We start from the raw sequence: 18,325 nt of genomic DNA, 5'->3' as shown, positions 1-18,325 counted from the left end.
AACTTTTTCGTGAAATACCAGAGGTCATAAAAACGCTTTTGATTGTTGGTGCATTTCTCATAGTAGCAAGATATGTTGCTGCAGGAAACAGAAAAAAAAAGAAGATAAATTATGAGACTTTTATTTCATTTGAAGTTTTTATACCTGCACTTTGATTCAATCAGACCTGCTCAGTTGCAGCATTTAAAGAATGTTTTGTTGTTTATCCTTAGGGAAATAGCATTTCTTATTATCTGCGCTTGCATGGAAAATGATTACAGCTTGACTTTTTAATCCTTAAGAAAAAAGAACTATACTGCTGATTCATAGTTGGATTTAACACATTACTACACATTTTAAACAGTTTAAACTGAACTGAATCAACACTGAACTGACTTGAGTTGAATAATTACACTATATTATCCTTTTGGAGCTGCTTTACAACAAAATATGAATGAATTCATATTTGATGAAGTTTGTATCATTGATACTGTTGTTTTCCTTATAACTGTGAAGCTGCTTTGAAACAGTCTGTATTGTATAAAGCACTATATAAATAGATGACTTGACATTTTATTGTCCATTTTGAATAATTTCTATCCAAGTATAATGTGTAGTGCTACTATAAGCAATTTATTGTCTAACATCTCTGCATCTGGCTTAACCAGTGGTGTACATTTAGGGTGGGATTATATGTTTGTCCAACCAAGGGCAAGCGGAAAACTTATTACCTATTTAAAAACAATTGCTGTGTGGCGTTTCTAGTGCCGCAGAAATTACACACTTTACCTTTAGTCTCTCTTAGAGGTTAAACCGCCTCTTGATGACAGTAATGGTTGGTTGCTAATATCTGTGTGATTGATTGACAGGTGATGCATTGTGACTATGCGAAAGCCCAAGAGACAGACAACTCTGACTCCGCCCCCTTCTCCCCTTCAAGCCCAAGAGAGAAGTGGCTACGCAGACGCACGCACGTCAAGCTTAGGGTAAGGACAAACATGGCCATGCTGACAAAAACACACCCTCACATGCATTGGAAGATCTCCAAACACCATTAAGCTTTGCTCTTTAGCCCAGGCCTGCTGATGACGTGATGCAAGATCAACTTTTTCTTCATTATAAGTGTCTGTGGTGATTAATTGTAGACCTCTGTGCATGAAATCTGCTGAGTAAGGCTAGCCATCAGTTAGATGTCAATGTGATTGAACTATCTGTTTGCAGCAGTGTCATATCTTTATTAAGAGGTAATATTTGACCCTTAGAATTGATTTTCAGAAGCTAATATGTGGAAATATTGTTTTTCTAGCCTTATAAATTGCACTGCATGATATATTGATACTATATTGCTTATCGTCTGATAGGTTTTTTTATTGTATCTGTCAGTGTTGGATCCTTATTGCAATGTAACAGAAGTTGGTCCAGATAATTTTTTATCATATTGTGACACACATCTAAGTGAAATGGATTGGAAAAATGGAGACAAATCTGAATGCGAGCTTGCAGACGATTGATAAGAAATGTGAGGAGGAAATGACTGGAAAAGTCTGGCATACGTTAATAGTTTTCACCAAATAATCCACTTATGATTTAAAAAATTTAAACTTACTGATGAATGGTTCACAATATGCATTTAGAAAATAGAAAGGGTAAATTTCCATTTCTTGCCAACTTAAAATGGCGCATTAAAATGATTTATCTGAATTGTTAGTGTTTTATTTTTTGAATTCATTTAAGAAATATTCTGGAATATTTTACATTTTTTATATTTAATATTTTATTTTTAGAATATTATCGGCCATAGCATACAAATATTTATCAGCTTATCGATATGCGGCAGAATTTTAATATCAGTGCTTAATTTAAAATAATTGGCTGGTCTGAGTGTCAGATTGTAAAGTATACTGTCTGCTGTCATTGTAGATTTGGTGTAATAGCTGTTTCAATTGGGGACATTTTTTGGCCCCTACATTTAAATATTCAGAGCGTTTACAGTATGTCCCTTTCAATGGCATTTTTACCCCGGAGCCCTGATTAATTTCAGACTCTGGTCTGCAGACAGTCGTACACTCACACACTCATATCACTCAAGTAAAAATGTGGACTGCAGCAGAGTCCTGACATTGTAGAAGAACTAAAAATATCCCCTCCCTGCCAATGCTTTGAGTTTCTCAAATGCGGCACAATAGCTCAGTGTGTGTGGGCAGAAATCTGTGCTTTACAAAAATAAGCATCACAGCCGACCTTGATTTAGTGCTCGGAGGCACATCAACACAATTACCTAACAGTGCTGTTGAAAACTGGTGCCTGTGCAGGCTTACTTGGGTATGTGTTAGGCTCATGTTCAAAAGAACCCGCCATAACAGTTTTTCCCAGTCCTTCACTGAAATTAAGTATAGCTTGCAGAAACACTTCTGTGTGTTACCGCCGCTACCTTTTCTTTTCACAGGGATGGTGTTTTGATCACTCAGGACCTTGATCTGAAATTGCATGTATTTCTTCCGCCCGCTGAGCCCTTCTCAATGCGCTGATGGCCTCAATAGAGTTTGATCAGAGCTCTTGCTAGCCTTTCAAAGGTGTTTCTATGCGGTCGTGTTGTTTTCGAAAGACTCTCCTGATTCTGTTGTGAGAATGTCTTTATCCACTTGTGCATTTGTGTATATATGCTGCATCATTTTGGCTCAGTGAACGACCTGCAAGGCATAAAGTTGGCACCAACCTGAATCCATGCTTTTCCTACATAGCAACATGCTCCTATGTTGGATCAGTCTTGTGTCTGAAGATCCACTCAGGTGTGTCACCAGCACATATTGCGGTGTGCTGCTTATTGGCAGTGTGTGCACATCGCACCAGTATGTGTCTGTTTGGATAGCCCATCAAATGGCAATCATGTATAGGCCCATGCCAAGATGATTTATTGACTGACTTGATCAATATGCAAATGGCTGCAAGCTGGGTAATGTTTAACCGCTTCATTAAATGATAAATCTGCACAATCAGTCTCATTAGCTTGTGTGGTCTAATTATTTACTGGGCTGTTACAGCTCTGTGTGGACTCATGCCATGCCAACATGATAGCATAATATTACAAAGTCACAGTACTTAGCTTCTCATCCTAAAGTGACCATGCTAAGTAGTTATTTTTTAAAGTGACATTCACACTAACATGACCAAATGACCTGAAATTATTAATTTACAAAGAGAGTTGGCGATTTCTGGTTGTCAATGTTTACATGACATTAACTTAAACTGATTTTTTTAGTGGGGCTTGCTAATTCAAGTATCAGTATGACGATGCATAGAGTATTAGTTTTACTATAATAGCTGGTATGTGAGTGTGACGTTTAAGACGTGCTTATGGGGGAAGCTTTGTGAATTCAGAGGCCGTCTCAAAGTCTTGCTTTTGCTCTATAAAGCGGCAGAGTTAAAGCTTTTTGTGTTTGTCTTCCTCTCTATGTTTGTGTGCTTCCTCTGCTGGCATGAAGGTGACTGCGGACAGTTATTCTCAGGATTTGCATAGCTCTGTCTTTTGCTTGCTTTAATTTCACATTTCACACTCAGCAGGGGCTGTAGGATTTATCTTCACTGGGCTCTGTGTGAACAGCGTTATCATTAAAATGAAATGTACTGAAGAAGGGAAGGATTAGAGTATGACACCCTCTTTTGGAAGGACTTTGTACTGCATACTTATGAAACTGCCCCTTTCTCTTTTCCCCCCCATCTATCAATAATGGTGCAAGGCAGTAATGGTGTATTATCAGTGTCATTTACTCTTATTTTGGCAAATGATAAAACATTTTTAAAAGCAGAGACAACCTAATATCTCCACTTTCTGTCTGCAGAATGTCACTGCCAACCACAGAGTCAATGATATCATTGCAACCGAGGACGGGCACCAGACCCTGGTTGGTCGTTTTATGTATGGTCCTCTGGATATGGTAACTCTGACCGGTGAAAAGGTGAGAGAGCACTGGTCCACTATCTGTCAATATACATTCAAACAAGCTATTTGCATGCATAAATGTCAGTGGGGGGTTTTGAGGATTTTTATTTTTTTATAGTGCAACAGTACTCAAAAGCACTGGCACTTCGACCCCAAGTTGATTCGAACATAAAATCATGCTCCCTTACAGTATCAGTACTCACTCTGTTCTCTGGAAGAGCATTTGCACCTTATGATAATATGTGGCTGTGTAGGTAAACAGTTAGTGTCAAGTTGTGACCTATTTCTTGTGCAATTCCCCACTGAAGATCTTAACTGGATTTCACTCAATAAACAGCCATGGGATCAGTTGTTTGTCTTTTATTTACCATTCTTTGATGGGCAGTAAGCAGGTGAAAAACCTCAAAAGAGAGATGACAAATACAAGTTGTTATTTGAGTTGACAGCCAAATTAAATAAAATTATTCACATTCAACTCAGATAAACACATTACTGCCATTATAAAATACAAGGTTTCCACTTTTAAGCAAATGTTTTCCAAAATAAATACCCACCATTTTAAATCAAATGATCAGAATCAGTATATTTTTAGCTAAATTCACATTTTAGCCAAATACATTCAAAATATTTTTAGTAGTAAAAAATTCAATTTATTTTCTAATCAGTAGTTTTAAGCAGTATTTTTATAGTAAAGAATTATTCTAAGGTATCATTGTAGCCACACAACTAGATATGCTTTACCAAAACAAATCAGTTGGTATTTTAATTTTCAAAATGTATATTTTCTTATCTTTTAACCAAGTATCTTTAGCCAAATAACTTTCATACTTTTTAGCCAAGTTACTAGATCTTACATTTTTTAGCCAAAGATTTTTAGACTATACATTTTTAACTGAATTAAGAACTTAAGATTTCTACAAAGTTTAAAATTACTTAACCATTTCAAACACATTCTTTGTAAAACAATGAATTTGGCTTTTCTTACTTTTCCTTTATACCCCACTTGTTTGATAAAACCAAACAACATTTGAAGTTACAAATACCACTACAAAAGTCCTATCAAAGTCAACAAGAGTTAAGAGTCTGTGTTTTCCAGAGTATCATTAGCACTGCACTGCTTAAGTCAGTCTAGCCAAACATGGCCAATATGGCGCTTACCGGCTGTCCTTTACAGTTTTGTGGAGGGCTTGGTCTTGCACAGTCACCTTGATGACAAAGATGAAGTTTCCTTGGTCTTGTGGTGCTATAAATGCTCCTTTCACTGCGGTCTAAAGACAACAACAGAGCCAGGTACTGGCACGCCCAGATTGCCTGGAAGATTTGTTCCACCTGGTTCACCACTGATTGAAGGGGAAGAGGAGCTCCCAGGCAGTTTGTCAGCACAGTTAGAATCAGGGATGCATCAATACGGAAAAGTATTCATTATTTACATTTTGAAGCCAATAACTAAAATATTGGCCATCTTGGCGAAGTTATAATGTAAACATTATCGTTATACTTTAAAAGGTTGGAAAATAAATCTAATATTGTTGTTAAAATATCTATTTATGTTGTAAATATTAATCAAAGCAATATTGAAAAGAAAAAAAAAAACAAAAAAAAAACACTTCTCTTTATTTAATTCTGAATGATTTTTAATTACAATTTAATGTTATTGACAAATACTTGAATACTGCATGACATACAGTTTATATAAATGCTGTTCTTTTTTAACTTTTTATTCACATTGATAAATCTGTTTCCAACATTGATAATAAATCAGCACATTAGAATGATTTCTGAAGGATCATGTGACACTGAAGACTGGTGTAATGCATCACAGAAATAAATTATATTTTAAAGTATATTATAATAGTAAACCATTATTTAAAATTGTAATAATATTTCACAATATTAGTGTTTTTTTCACTTATTTTTAATCATATAAACACAGGCTTGATAAGCATAAGAGACTTCTTTCAAAAACATTAAAAATAGTAATGTTTCCAAACTTTTGACCAGTACTGTATATAATATAATATTAATATGAACATAATATTTGCACTTAATAAACTAAATATTTACACTACTATTAGAAGGTTTGAGGTCAGAATTATTTAATGAATTGAAAGAACAGCATTTGTTTGAGATCTTTTGTAACAATATAAATGCCTTTACTGTTACTTTTAATAAATTTAATGCGTCTTTGCTTAATAAAAGTATTAATTTCTTCTAAAAGAAATCTGAATGACCCCAAACTTTTGAATGGTGTGGTATATTAATATTTAACTTGCCAAATAAAGAGTACTTTGAATAGCAAAATAGAGTTTTCAGTGGTATCAAAATTGACATTTTGACTACTGAAATTTTGGTGTCATGACAACCCTAGTATGCCTCAGTAATCTCCCTCCATCTCATTCGCTCCTTCTCACTGTCTTTTTCTTTGTTGTTTTGTCTCTCAGGTCGATGTGTACGTGATGACCCAGCCACAGTCTGGTCGCTGGGTGCACTTAGACACTGAGGTGACCAACAGCAGTGGCAGAGTGACCTACACCATTCCCAAAACCAAAAAGCTGGCCGTTGGAGTCTACCCCATTAAAATGGTTGTCAAGTAAGTCAATGGGACTCTGAAGATTACTTTTAATGTATCCAAAAGTGCTGTATCTCAAGGTTGTCTCAGCGGGGATAATTTGCGAGGATACCAAGCAGCGTTCAATTGGCACTCGTAAAACTCTCACCCTGAGGGCTGAAGGAGAACAACTCCTCGTTGTTAAATTGATCTCGGGTTTGATCAAGAGCCGGATCTTGGTTCTCCTCGCACTTCATGTCTCTCTTTCCTCGCAGGGGTGACCAGACGAGCGCAGAGGCCTTCCTGACAGTGTTGCCACGGGGGATGGAGTGTGTCGTCTTTAGCATCGACGGTTCATTTGCCGCTAGCGTCTCTATTATGGGCAGTGACCCTAAAGTACGGCCCGGAGCTGTGGATGTGGTCAGGTAACAAATTCACTTGGTGGCTTTGTGTGTAAATGTGTGTGAGAAAGAATCGATGCTTTCATTTCATGCCATAGCGATATTGAAAAGAACTGGCCTGCCGGTGAAACACAATTGGATTTCATTTAATAGACAGATAGGGAAGTGCTGATACCAGATATCAGATGGGGTTTGGGATTCACAAATGGCCAATCTTGGGTTGTTTCCCAGACTGTCCTTGGGCAAATTTACTGCTTTGTCAAATGCAATCTGTTGTTGGAGGACCAGGCGCTATGACTATCCTGAAATCAGTCCCCAAATCATGGGATTGTGCAGAGGGTAAATTATAGTATTTTGCGTGCAGGCACTGGCAGGACCTCGGCTACCTGATCATTTACATCACTGGCCGTCCAGACATGCAGAAGCAGAGGGTTGTGTCCTGGCTGTCTCAACACAACTTCCCCCAGGGAATGATCTTCTTTTCAGAGGGGTTGGTGCACGACCCACTTCGCCAGAAAACCATCTTCCTCAGGAACCTGGTGCAAGAGGTAAATCTGTCTGCTGTCATCTATTCCTGTTCTGCAGTACTTTTTTGAACTATATATGAATGAAACTATACTATAAATGGCTGTGTTGTAGGTGTAAGTGTTTCTATAAATGGGTACACTAGACTTTCAGAAATGTGCTTTGAATCATAACGTCTTATTATGTACACTGTGGAAAATGAACAGGAAGCCAAGCAGGATGTAAATAAAAAGCTGAATTTAACCATTTCTCAGTGAGGGATTAAAATTAAGGTGTCAATTTGATTATTGTTTAATTAACCATCTTTCCAATTTCATGTTATATAGATTTTGTGATTTTATCAAAAATAAGAGTAAAAAAAGAACCAACTAATACATCAAAACATCACAGATTTCATCAAAAACATTTCTAATGCTGTTGTCTTGCCACCAAAAATGATGTCACTTGCTGGAGGATGATTTGGTAGACTAACATGAAAGAAAATGAAGTTGAGGACCTACATTTTTAAAAATTAATTACCAATTAAAACAGTTTTCTTCAGAAAACATGCATTGATTTGAAATATTGTAATTTAAGAAAAAATGAAGAAACACCTCAATTGTTTATTAAATTGCCAGATTTTCATGTCAAAAGCACCTGACAAAATGGCAGAATTGGAAACGTCCATTAAAACCAGTGAGATTATTTCAAATTCAGAAATTACTCACAATTCAATTAATTGTGTTTGGGATTAGTTTTTTTTTTTTTAAAGAAATTAATACTTTTTTTTTTTAGCAAGAACACATTAAAATGTTCAAAAGTGACAGTAAAAACATTTATAATAAATAAACACTGTTCTTTTGAACTTCTTTACATTTAAAGAAATCCCCCAAAAATCTCAGTTTCCACAAAAAATATTAGGCAGTACAGGATTTTTTTAAAATTGAAAATAGTAAGAAATGTTTCTTGAGCATCAAGTCAGCCTATAGAATGATTTCTGAAGGATCATGTGACACTGAACATAAGAGACTTCTTGCAAAAAATGTTATAGACACCAAACCTTTATAGTTTGAATGAACATGATAGGAATGAACATCACTTTTCTTTATTCCTTTTTTGTATCTCTTGGCCTAGTTCTCTCACGCTCACTTCCCCTGTCTCACGCACGAGTAGTCACACAGGAACTGAGGTGTTTTCGTAGTGTATCCTCAGGCCGTCTATCACACTTTGACCTTTTCTCATGTTGGCAGTGTCACATTAAAATCAACTGTGCCTATGGCTCCATGAAGGACATTTCCGTCTACAGCATGCTGGACCTCAGCCCCAACCAGATATATATAGTGGGACGGCCCTCCAAGAAGTACCAGAATCAGTGCCAGGTTAACTTTGATTCTTCCTTGTCTATCATTCAATTTCCACCATAACTGGTCAAAAATGATCAAGTTTTCTCTAATATTTTCTCATGTCTTGTGATCCATCACAGTTCCTGAGCGAGGGCTACGCGGTACATCTCTCCTCCCTGCAGTTCAGTCACAGAGCCCGGCCCAAGAAGACCTCTTCAGTGCGAATGGTGCTTCGAAAGGGCTCATTTGGTCTTTCGGCCAAACCGGACTTCTTGTGTAAGCGCACACACCTTCGTCGCACGATGTCGGTGCAGCAGCCTGATCCGCCCATGACACCCAACCCTAAGCCAGAACGAGCACAGAGCCAACCCGAGTCGGACAAGGACCACGGGGGTGGAGGGGGTCCGGGCAATGCCATGTGGGCACGGGGGTCCATGCACCGTGGTGACACCACTCCCTGACCAAAGAGAAACATAGCAGGGGTGGAAAAAGGACACATGGGAATGATCTCTCGGTGGACAGAGCCTAGGTAAGCCATTCACACAAAACACATTTTTGCAATTCTATTTGAATGTAAACATGCTCTAGACCAGTGGCTCTCAACCAGGGGGATTGGGACCCACTAGGGGGCCTCAGCACACTTCCAAGGGGGGCCGCAAAATCACTTAAAATTATTTAAAATAAGACAAAAAGATTTAAAATAAACTTTTTTTTAAAAAAGCTATAAAACAAAATGTAATCTGAAATCATATTTCCTATATTAATTTGTTAACAAACAGAAAAGTTAGTAAAATCTTAAGTCATTTAATAAATATATATTTTTTATAATAAATACAAGTTTTAAATATATATATACAAACAAATGGATATACATTAAAATGTATTACAAATTGACATTTTATTGGGTAGAAATAGCTTTTTCTTTTGAATAACCCTGTAATCACAAAATGGAAAAGTCATGTAAATTCATTGGAAATAAAAAGTGACAAATGAATATACAATAAAATTGTATAATGGTAGAAATAGCTTTTTGTGAGTAAAAAATGCATTGGTAATAAAAAAAAAAAAAAGTGTAATCCATGAAAAACATTTAGCCCCATTCAGTTTTTTCCTCATTTTTAAACACTCAAACGTATCCTTTGTCGAACAACCTTTTAGGCTGTTTTGATTTAGTCTCTAATCATTATAAATAGATTTTAAATGAAGATGGAGCATGTTCAGATTTTAAATCTAATATTCTTATCTCATCGCAATTGTGCTGTAAAATTTTCCTAAATTCGATTTCAGCATCGTTGAATTAATAACCCATATTTTGTATTCAGACCCCAGTAAGACCTCACCCCCCATGTTATCGGTTTTCTCCTTGAATAATTTAGCGGCTTTATCCCGTCAAATTGGAAAAAAGTGATTAGGGACTGTACAAGTGGCTCGACATCCTTCCAAACATCTACGTTAAATCAGAGGGTACCGCTCCTCCAGCTCCACCTCATTCATAATCAGGACTGTAGAAAAGGCTGAAGGATTATTAATACAGCCTGGGCCTCCCACCGCCTCATATCTCATCACGCTGCGCAAATCTGAATGCAAATGTGCAACTGGGAGGCTTCTCTGCTGGGCCCGGTGATCCGCAAATAGAGTGCCTAGACATGCCCCGACTCCAGCGCTCTTCCCCTTTTCCAAATAATGATTAGATAGATGCCTTCCACGGCCGTTTGTAATTTTCTCTGATGATTTTCATAATGGAATAGATATTTATATGGGCGCTCATTGGAGCGTGACTGCTGTGCGAAGCATTCCTTAATTCACAATCTCTCTCCTCCCTCAACCTCACAGCATCTTTACTACTTCTGCAGATATTACACACCATATAATAAGACAGATCCCACCTGAGCCGATAAAAGTGAAGTGCCGCCCGAATGGATCTGACGCAACGGCACACAAACTTTGAGTGCTGTTTCAGCAGCAGGAGCAGAGGAGTCTTGTTTCCAAATTCAATTTCATCCATGTTTCATCCGTCCGTGATGCTTTGGAGTTGTACGTCAGGAGCTTCTGGATTTATTTAGCATCCTCTGAAGGATTCCTCTCATCACCTGTCAGGAAGAAAGAGGATATCTGATAAGTGAAAACATCAAATTTCTTCGTGCCTAAGCAATACGGAGGAAAAGGGAGGGCGAGCATCCCGCTGCTCGGACAGGTGGCAGCGCTGACTCTTGCAATAATCCCTCTATTTTAATATTGCAGGCATTTGTCTGCTCTCTGGGCGGCTGTCTACGGCCCGCTTGTGGCCAGATGGACTTGCAAAACTGTACATTAACCTTTTGTGCCAGTGTGGCGACCTGCTCTGAACTCTTGTCGCCCCGTCTCTGTTCAGCCACTCAGCCAGAACACAGTCTGACAGCGATGCTGCTGAACTCCGCCCACTCCTCTGACGGGTCACGCCACAACTCGCAGCTCTCTGGTACACAGCAGAAGCAGATTTATAACCATCGATGGTTTTTCTGTGCCTGTCTCTTACCCATGTTGTAAATATAAGTGGCACTGAGACAAACATACTGCAGTGTGTTTGATGTTTATGAGCGTGGCAATAGCTGACTGCAGCAGTGCTCACACTGCAATAAAGCATTTTCTTAATCAGTATTTTGTCTCTTTTTCCAGTACAAATATTTAAACATCCTTAAAACAAGATAAATTTACTTGAAGCATAAGAATTCTGTTTTTTTAGACAGTATATCTTGGGAATAGATAAATAAAAGAAAAATTGTTAGATTTGAATGAAAATTCCAATAGGGTAGGAAAAATAATTATGAAATTATAATTATTATAATAATTATTTAAAAAAATTAAAGAATTGTATTAAAGAATATACACTACCGTTCATACGTTTTTTTTTTATTATTATTATCTTTGAAAGAAATTAATGCATTTTTTTCCCTCTCTTCATTAAAGAATCCTGAAAACATCACTGTTTCCATAAAAATATTATGATCTTGTGACACAGAAGACGAGTAATGGCTGCTGAAAATTCAGCTTTGCCATCACAGTTATTTAAATTTTTTATAATGTTTCATAGTATTACAGTTTTTACTGTATGTTTTATCAAATAAATGCATTGGTGAGCATAAGAGACTTCCAAAAACATTAAAATATCTTACTGACCCCAAACTTTTGAACGGTAGTGTGTATATCCTCTGATTTTGTTTCTTAAGCAAATGCATCTTGTAAAGAATATTTATATAGTTTGACTGAAAACTAAAAAGAAAAAATCTGATTGCGAAAAAATTTTTTGTAGTGCACTGGCCAAATTACTATTTTAAATTTGTATCGTACCGTGACTTTGATTGTCATGATGTCTTTGTCACATTAATCAGTTTTATTGGTACGACTTGCGCAAACAGACATTGATATTGTTTACATGTAAATCCATCTCACTGAGTATGATGGTCTTGTTGAAGAACATACTATATTAGTATTTGATGCTATACTTGAGGATAACCTTGGTGTTACAATACAAAAAATGAAATAATCTACTGTGTTTGAACAAAAGACACTATCAGGCCGTTATAATGCTGGTGTCACCATGACTCTGCCAGAGGGTGTCCATAGTCAGTTCTTGTAATGTCACATTTTTTCCTATTGCAATTACTGATTTTTTGGTATTTTGTATGGGGCTGTCTATTGAAAATTGCAATTTCACAACTAAAGTATGTATTATTTTATTTACTTGTATATTTAACTGTAATTCTTTATATTGCCCTAGAAACTGTGTGAAAGTGGGTAGGCATGAGTGTTTTGGTCTGTGTGGATCTGTATCTATATGTGTGCATGTACATTACTTGTATGCAAGTCTTGTGTGAGTGTTAGTTTGGATATTTTTGTATTTATTGTATATATTTTTAATCAGAGATTGTGCTAGTGGCCTTTTGATCCTCTGATAGTTAAAGTTTTAAACCGAGCCTGTAATTTGTGTAGATTTTATAGGCAGACTTTTTAATTGTTTTGTGTGTGTGATCATTGAAACGACATTGCTGAATTGTCAATATACTGTATATGGACTTGTTTTCAGCCTTATCAGGATGTATATTTATTTGTCTAATATCTATATTCTTGGATGGTGTGTGAAAAAGTATATTTGTATTTTAAAAACATGTAAAGGACATATTCAATACGCAACTGTGTCAGTGGCCTCCCATAAAAGGTCTCTTGACAACATGTATTATTGTGGTATTTGGTCCAGTCAGTCTATTTCAGTGGATGTGCTTCTGTTTGGCCAATACCGAGCTGTATACTAACTCAATAAACCATTGTAAAACCTGCTCGATATATCCATTTAAACTTTGGCTCTGTCAGTACTTTGAAGACGTCTCAAGTTGTGACTTTTTCTGAGTATAGCTCTATCAATTCACACACACACACACACACATACGGGAAGCAGCTCAGTGTTATTATACTAAATACTCTGTCAAGAGTCACAACGCTTTAGATGGACTGACCTATTCTTTAATATGTATGCAAATCGCTTTTGCGCTGGTGTAAATTATCCCTGAGCAAAAGAGTGAGTGATTAAAACCAAAACAAACCAGTCGGTTTTGTCTTCAGCACTCAATTGTGTCCGCCACTCTGAGTAGTTTGAACTAAGCTTAAATAACTTATATTCTTGAAAGTGACATATGTGCAGACAACAGGTTTCTAGTGAAATTAACTTTTTCTTTCCCTCTCAAGGGACAGTTTTCAGGATATTGTTGCAGGTCTTTTAAAGTCAGCAGGTGCACAAATATTCTCAGTGGCTATTACTGTTAAAGGGTTAGTTCACCCAAAAATGTGAAAAAAATTAATAATTCTGTCATTAATTACTCACTCTCATGTCGTTCCAAACCTGTAAGACTTTCATTCATCTTCAGAACACAAATGAAGATCTTTTTGATGAAATCTGAGAGCTTTGTGTCCTTCCATAGGTAGCTTAACAGAAACTCAAGCATGTTTGCTTGACGTGAGAACCAATGAGGTTCATTCTTGTGTTACGCAGCACGTTTGAGCTTCAGCAAGAACCAATGAGGTTCATTCTTGTGTTACGCAGCACGTTTGAGCTTCAGCAAGAACCAATGAGGTTCATTCTCATATTATGCAGCATGTTTGAGCTTCAGCAAGAACCAATGAGGTTCATTCTCGTGTTACGCAGCACGTTTAAGCTTCCCGCAAGAACCAATGAGGTCCATTCTCATGTTACGCAGCACGTTTGAGCTTCAGCAAGAACCAATGAGGTTCATTCTCGTGTAACGCAGCACGTTTGAGCTTCAGCAAGAACCAATGAGGTTCATTCTCGTGTTGCGCAGCACGTTTGAGCTTCAGCAAGAACCAATGAGGTTAATTCTTGTCTGTTAGACAGCACGCTTGAGCTTCTCGTGCATCAAGCAGGTTCGGTTGAGCTTCTGTTTATGTTTTCTGTTTAAATTTGGACTAAACCTCAATTCATATGGATTCGTTTTACGATCTCTTTATGAACTTTTTGAAGCGTCAAAGTTTCAGTTGCGTCGACGTCAATGGAAGGACAGAAAGCTCTCAGATTTCATCAAAAAGATCTTCATTTGTCTCCCGAACAAGAACTTGCGGGTTTGGATCGACATGAGGGTGAGTAATTAATGACAGAATTGTCATTTTTGGGTGATTTATCCCTTTAATGAATGTATCCCGCTCATTCTTTTGCATGCAATGGAAATAGTCCTTTTATCACAATTCACACACTTTAGCAGATTAATGCTCCAGAAATGTGCTGGAGAGGTTGGCGGGTTCAATTTGTGTGAATTTATCGCTGGGATTATTGATGGGCCCTCTTTAATCTATTGTTCTCGACGTGCCAGCATTGTAGCACATTTTTGATTGAATGCATCTTTATCATACTCGCGTGGTAATTCCTCTTTGCAAATATTGCAGATAATCACTTGTTTTATCACCAAAATGAACGTTACTATTAATCATCCTCTCTGCAAAATCATGTTTATATTTAGCTGTCATTGGGTTGCTTTGACTAGAAAATGTCCCATCCTGACCTGTGGTTGTTTAAAAGATAGATGAATACAAATTTGAACACTTTGCAATTTCATTTGATCTGATCCGAACTCTATTCCTTTTATAGAAATGCCACAAACATTTTTCAAAGGCAGGGGCCATATTTGAAACCTCACAAAGTAGAGACCAAGCCTATTTCAATCTGATATAATACTGTAGATTTAACTTGGTAGCTTTAAAAATGAATAATGACACATTGCCACAAGTCATTATGAAGATTGGTCCTAGCACGGCAACATAATTTAGTTAGTTTCTTTTTTTTCTCTCCATCCTTTTAATGGAAGCCAATCAAACACATGATTCCATTCAAGAGGGCCCCTAAGACCAGTAGTTCCACTACAGTAGAACACTTTCGGTGTTCATTGTGGTTTGAAAACTTTCTGAGACTGCAGTTTAGTATCAAATGACTTACTGGACAATTCTGGTTTAAGTACAGGTCTTATTTTTACCTGACAAGCAAAAACCTTCTGCAAAATAACCATAAATACACACTAGCGTTCTCTTGCACAAACTGTTACATGCAGCAGCTAGTCTGTCAGAATTCATATCCTGCTACAGAACATTCTTCAGCTGCAGGGTCAAGCCCATGATCCCCCGGGGACTAGTTTCCAACTCACTGTCGTTCATGGGAAAGTCGTGTAGCATCCAGCAGTGTCTCAAGCAAGCTCCTGTTAAAGGCACTGTTGATATGTCCAGAATCATCATTACTGCCTTAACGGTTGTGAAATAGCAGAAAATAGTTTAGGATTTTAAAATATTCACAATGCAAGAATACACAATTAGAATTTGCTGGATTTGTGTATGGTAAGGACCTTATAAATGTGAACAAGTCTTTTTTGGGGGGGTTCACGTTTCTTTTGTTTTCTGCTTTAGTTCTTTGTGTGATTTTCTTTTTGTGTGTGTGTGTGTGTGTACTGAGAAACTTTTTCAATCTTGTTTTTGTTTTTTATTTTTTTGCTGTTCTTTTATTTGTTTTGTTGTTACATTTTGGTTTTTGAGCTTTTAGGGGTTTTATGTTGTGCTTTGTTGCAGTTTTGCTTGGTTTTCTTTCTTGTTTAGTTTTTAGTTTGGTTTGGTTTTTATTGCTATTTTGTTCTAGGGTTTAGATTTTTGCTTTTTGTTTTATTTAGTTTTTTTTTTTTTTTTTTTTCATTTCTTCTCTACTTTTCTATTTCTCATTTCCAGGCATTTATGGTATTGTAGGCTAGAACACATTTTCTCTTTTTGTCCACAGACACCACAATGGACTCTGCCTTCAACCTAAGCATCAACATTTAACTTGAATTCCCTGTCTTTTGTGGGTTTTAGATGATATTCAGCCTTACTGTAGTGTGTAACCTATTCTATTAGATGCTGAAATCATTGTGCTGAATCATTCAGATGATTCAGTCGTGCTTCCTGAGATAGCCCATAATTCGATATTTACCCCATCCAGAAAAATAACTATTACATCATCTATTCCAACTATTGATGCCTGGAAGTGATAAACGGAGTTTTATTTTGAGATTTACTAACTATACGATCTTGGATTTTTAGCACATCTGGTATATATAGTTTCATAACTTGAGAGGAAAACAAATCATGAAATTTGATGTTTGAGGAGGAGGATAATAATCTGATCTTTCTGAAAAGATCTCTCTGATCTAATCTGAAAAAATCTTTTTTTTTCTATCCCATTAAAGCTCTGAGAAAGCAGTTTGACCTGCTCCTGCTTTTGGTCTAGTGTATAAAAAGTCAAATTGAGAAAGACTCAGATGAAAAAAGTTCTATTGAGGGTTTTGTTCCACAGTTGAAAGCCTCAGGGGATTTAGCGAGACACGTGACCACCCTGATGTCCTGGTTCAGAGCGTAACCATCCTCCAGCCTGACATTGAGGGTTAACATGTACCGGACAGCCTCAATCACTGTTACCGCTTTCATTCCCGAGAGAGGATGTGCACTATGTACTAGACTTTTTGATTGCGTAACGATCAATGTTAACCACAAAGCAAAGTGGCTGTTTTTACATCACTGAAACCAATTATCTGTGAAAGTACATTCTCTCTAAAATGGTCGAACAATGCCCATCTTCATTAGATGGAAACTGTGGACTCTGTGTTTTAAGTGGCAGGTGAAGGTAACCCGGTCGTCATCAGGTTATTTCTTAATACTTATTAGTTATTGAGTTAATGAGGTTTTTTTTTTCTTCTTCTTTAGTATATGTTTATGTGCTTGTTTGATTTTGTCAATGTAAGATTTGCAAACATGATGTCTAGCTGCTTATTTCTTTATCCCTCTATATTCTATTTGGGTAACAGCGCTCAAGCTGTGCATAGCTGTGTATTTGGCTTCATGGCACACCAACACTTTTTTCAACAACAACAAAAATTATTAGATGATTAAATGAAACTATTTGAGCGTGTGTGGCATGCATTGTTTTTTATTTTATTTTTGATATAGGAATGGTGATGAGTTTATTTTGTCTGACATATATACTTGCTAAAAATATCTCCAGAATGGTGCCTGAGCAAAGATGGCAGCATTCAGGTCATGTACCAACCAGGCAGCATTTGAAATAAACAGAATTGCTAATGTATATCTTTCGCCAAAGTATTATAGTAAAAAAGGTCATATTAATTTGCTAATGCTTAATTCAAAGTGTGCAGGTTTTTTATGCTGTCCTTATCTTTCTTCCTTTCAGGTTCTTCTTGACCGAAGGTTTTCAAAACCTTGGAAAATGTGTATGTGTGTGTATATATATATATATATATATATATATATATATATATATATATATATATATATATATATATATATATATATATATATATATATATATATATATATATATATATATAACAAAGTTCAAGACTCAGGGAAGAAAGAGGCAGGAACTGGAAAGCGTAACTTTAATAACAAAGTAAACATAAACAACAAAACAAAAGTAAACTGAAGCTGCCTCACTGCCAACTGCTGCATAAACTTTGCTGAATTATAATGGTAAAGTGCATAAAAGTCACATTCGCCAACTCTTTATAGCTACAAATGTGTCATAGAGTTTGAGCAGGATAAATGATGCTGTTATTTTCCTATACCCGCAACCTGCTGATACAGAAAGCACAGGAGGTGAAAGGCTCTTCACATTTGGGTTATTTTCATTCCAAACTGCCAAAGCTAAACGCAGAGGACAATACATTATACCTGACAGAAATAGCCAAAAGTGGGCTGAGAGTATTTTGAGAGCCCACTTCTGGTGAGGAACAGGAATAAACAAGCACCTGACACATAAGTCACACACGGTGCGACAATGAAATTGATGCATCTGTGTGGAAATCAAGCCGTATTGATTTAGACTACCAGCAAACTAAATAACAGTTGCGAAGACTCAACATAATTGGCAGAATTTCATTAGCCCTATCATTTGCTGTCACCCTCACTGCTCTCTAAAGCAATTTATTGGTGATATCGGGATGTCTATGTGGAGTGAATACCGACAGAGACTGTCATTGAACCGCTATTTAAGTCTGGGCTCCTCGTAATTTAATTGCTTCTAAAACTACATAGAATC

The 18,325-nt window shown here is 36.8% G+C and overlaps 1 protein-coding gene across 3 annotated transcripts in view; it reads left to right on the top strand.

Moving 5' to 3' along the window:
* pitpnm3 (PITPNM family member 3) overlaps positions 1-9,196 on the top strand; it is a 79,629-nt gene extending 70,433 nt beyond the window's left edge. For all 3 annotated transcript variants that reach the window (XM_079886134.1, XM_079886135.1, XM_079886133.1), the window contains exons 13-19: positions 849-965; positions 3,819-3,935; positions 6,361-6,509; positions 6,743-6,892; positions 7,233-7,416; positions 8,623-8,751; positions 8,856-9,196. In XM_079886134.1, the coding sequence (XP_079742260.1) occupies positions 849-965; positions 3,819-3,935; positions 6,361-6,509; positions 6,743-6,892; positions 7,233-7,416; positions 8,623-8,751; positions 8,856-9,176 (1,167 nt within the window). In that variant the 3' untranslated portion in view covers positions 9,177-9,196. The remainder of the gene's footprint in view (positions 1-848; positions 966-3,818; positions 3,936-6,360; positions 6,510-6,742; positions 6,893-7,232; positions 7,417-8,622; positions 8,752-8,855) is intronic.
* The last annotated feature ends 9,129 nt before the right edge of the window (positions 9,197-18,325 follow it).

Source organism: Squalius cephalus, assembly GCF_949319135.1.
Source record: "Squalius cephalus genome assembly, chromosome: 11".
Lineage (NCBI taxonomy): Eukaryota > Metazoa > Chordata > Actinopteri > Cypriniformes > Leuciscidae > Squalius > Squalius cephalus.
This window is presented reverse-complemented; position numbering and strand designations above follow the sequence as displayed.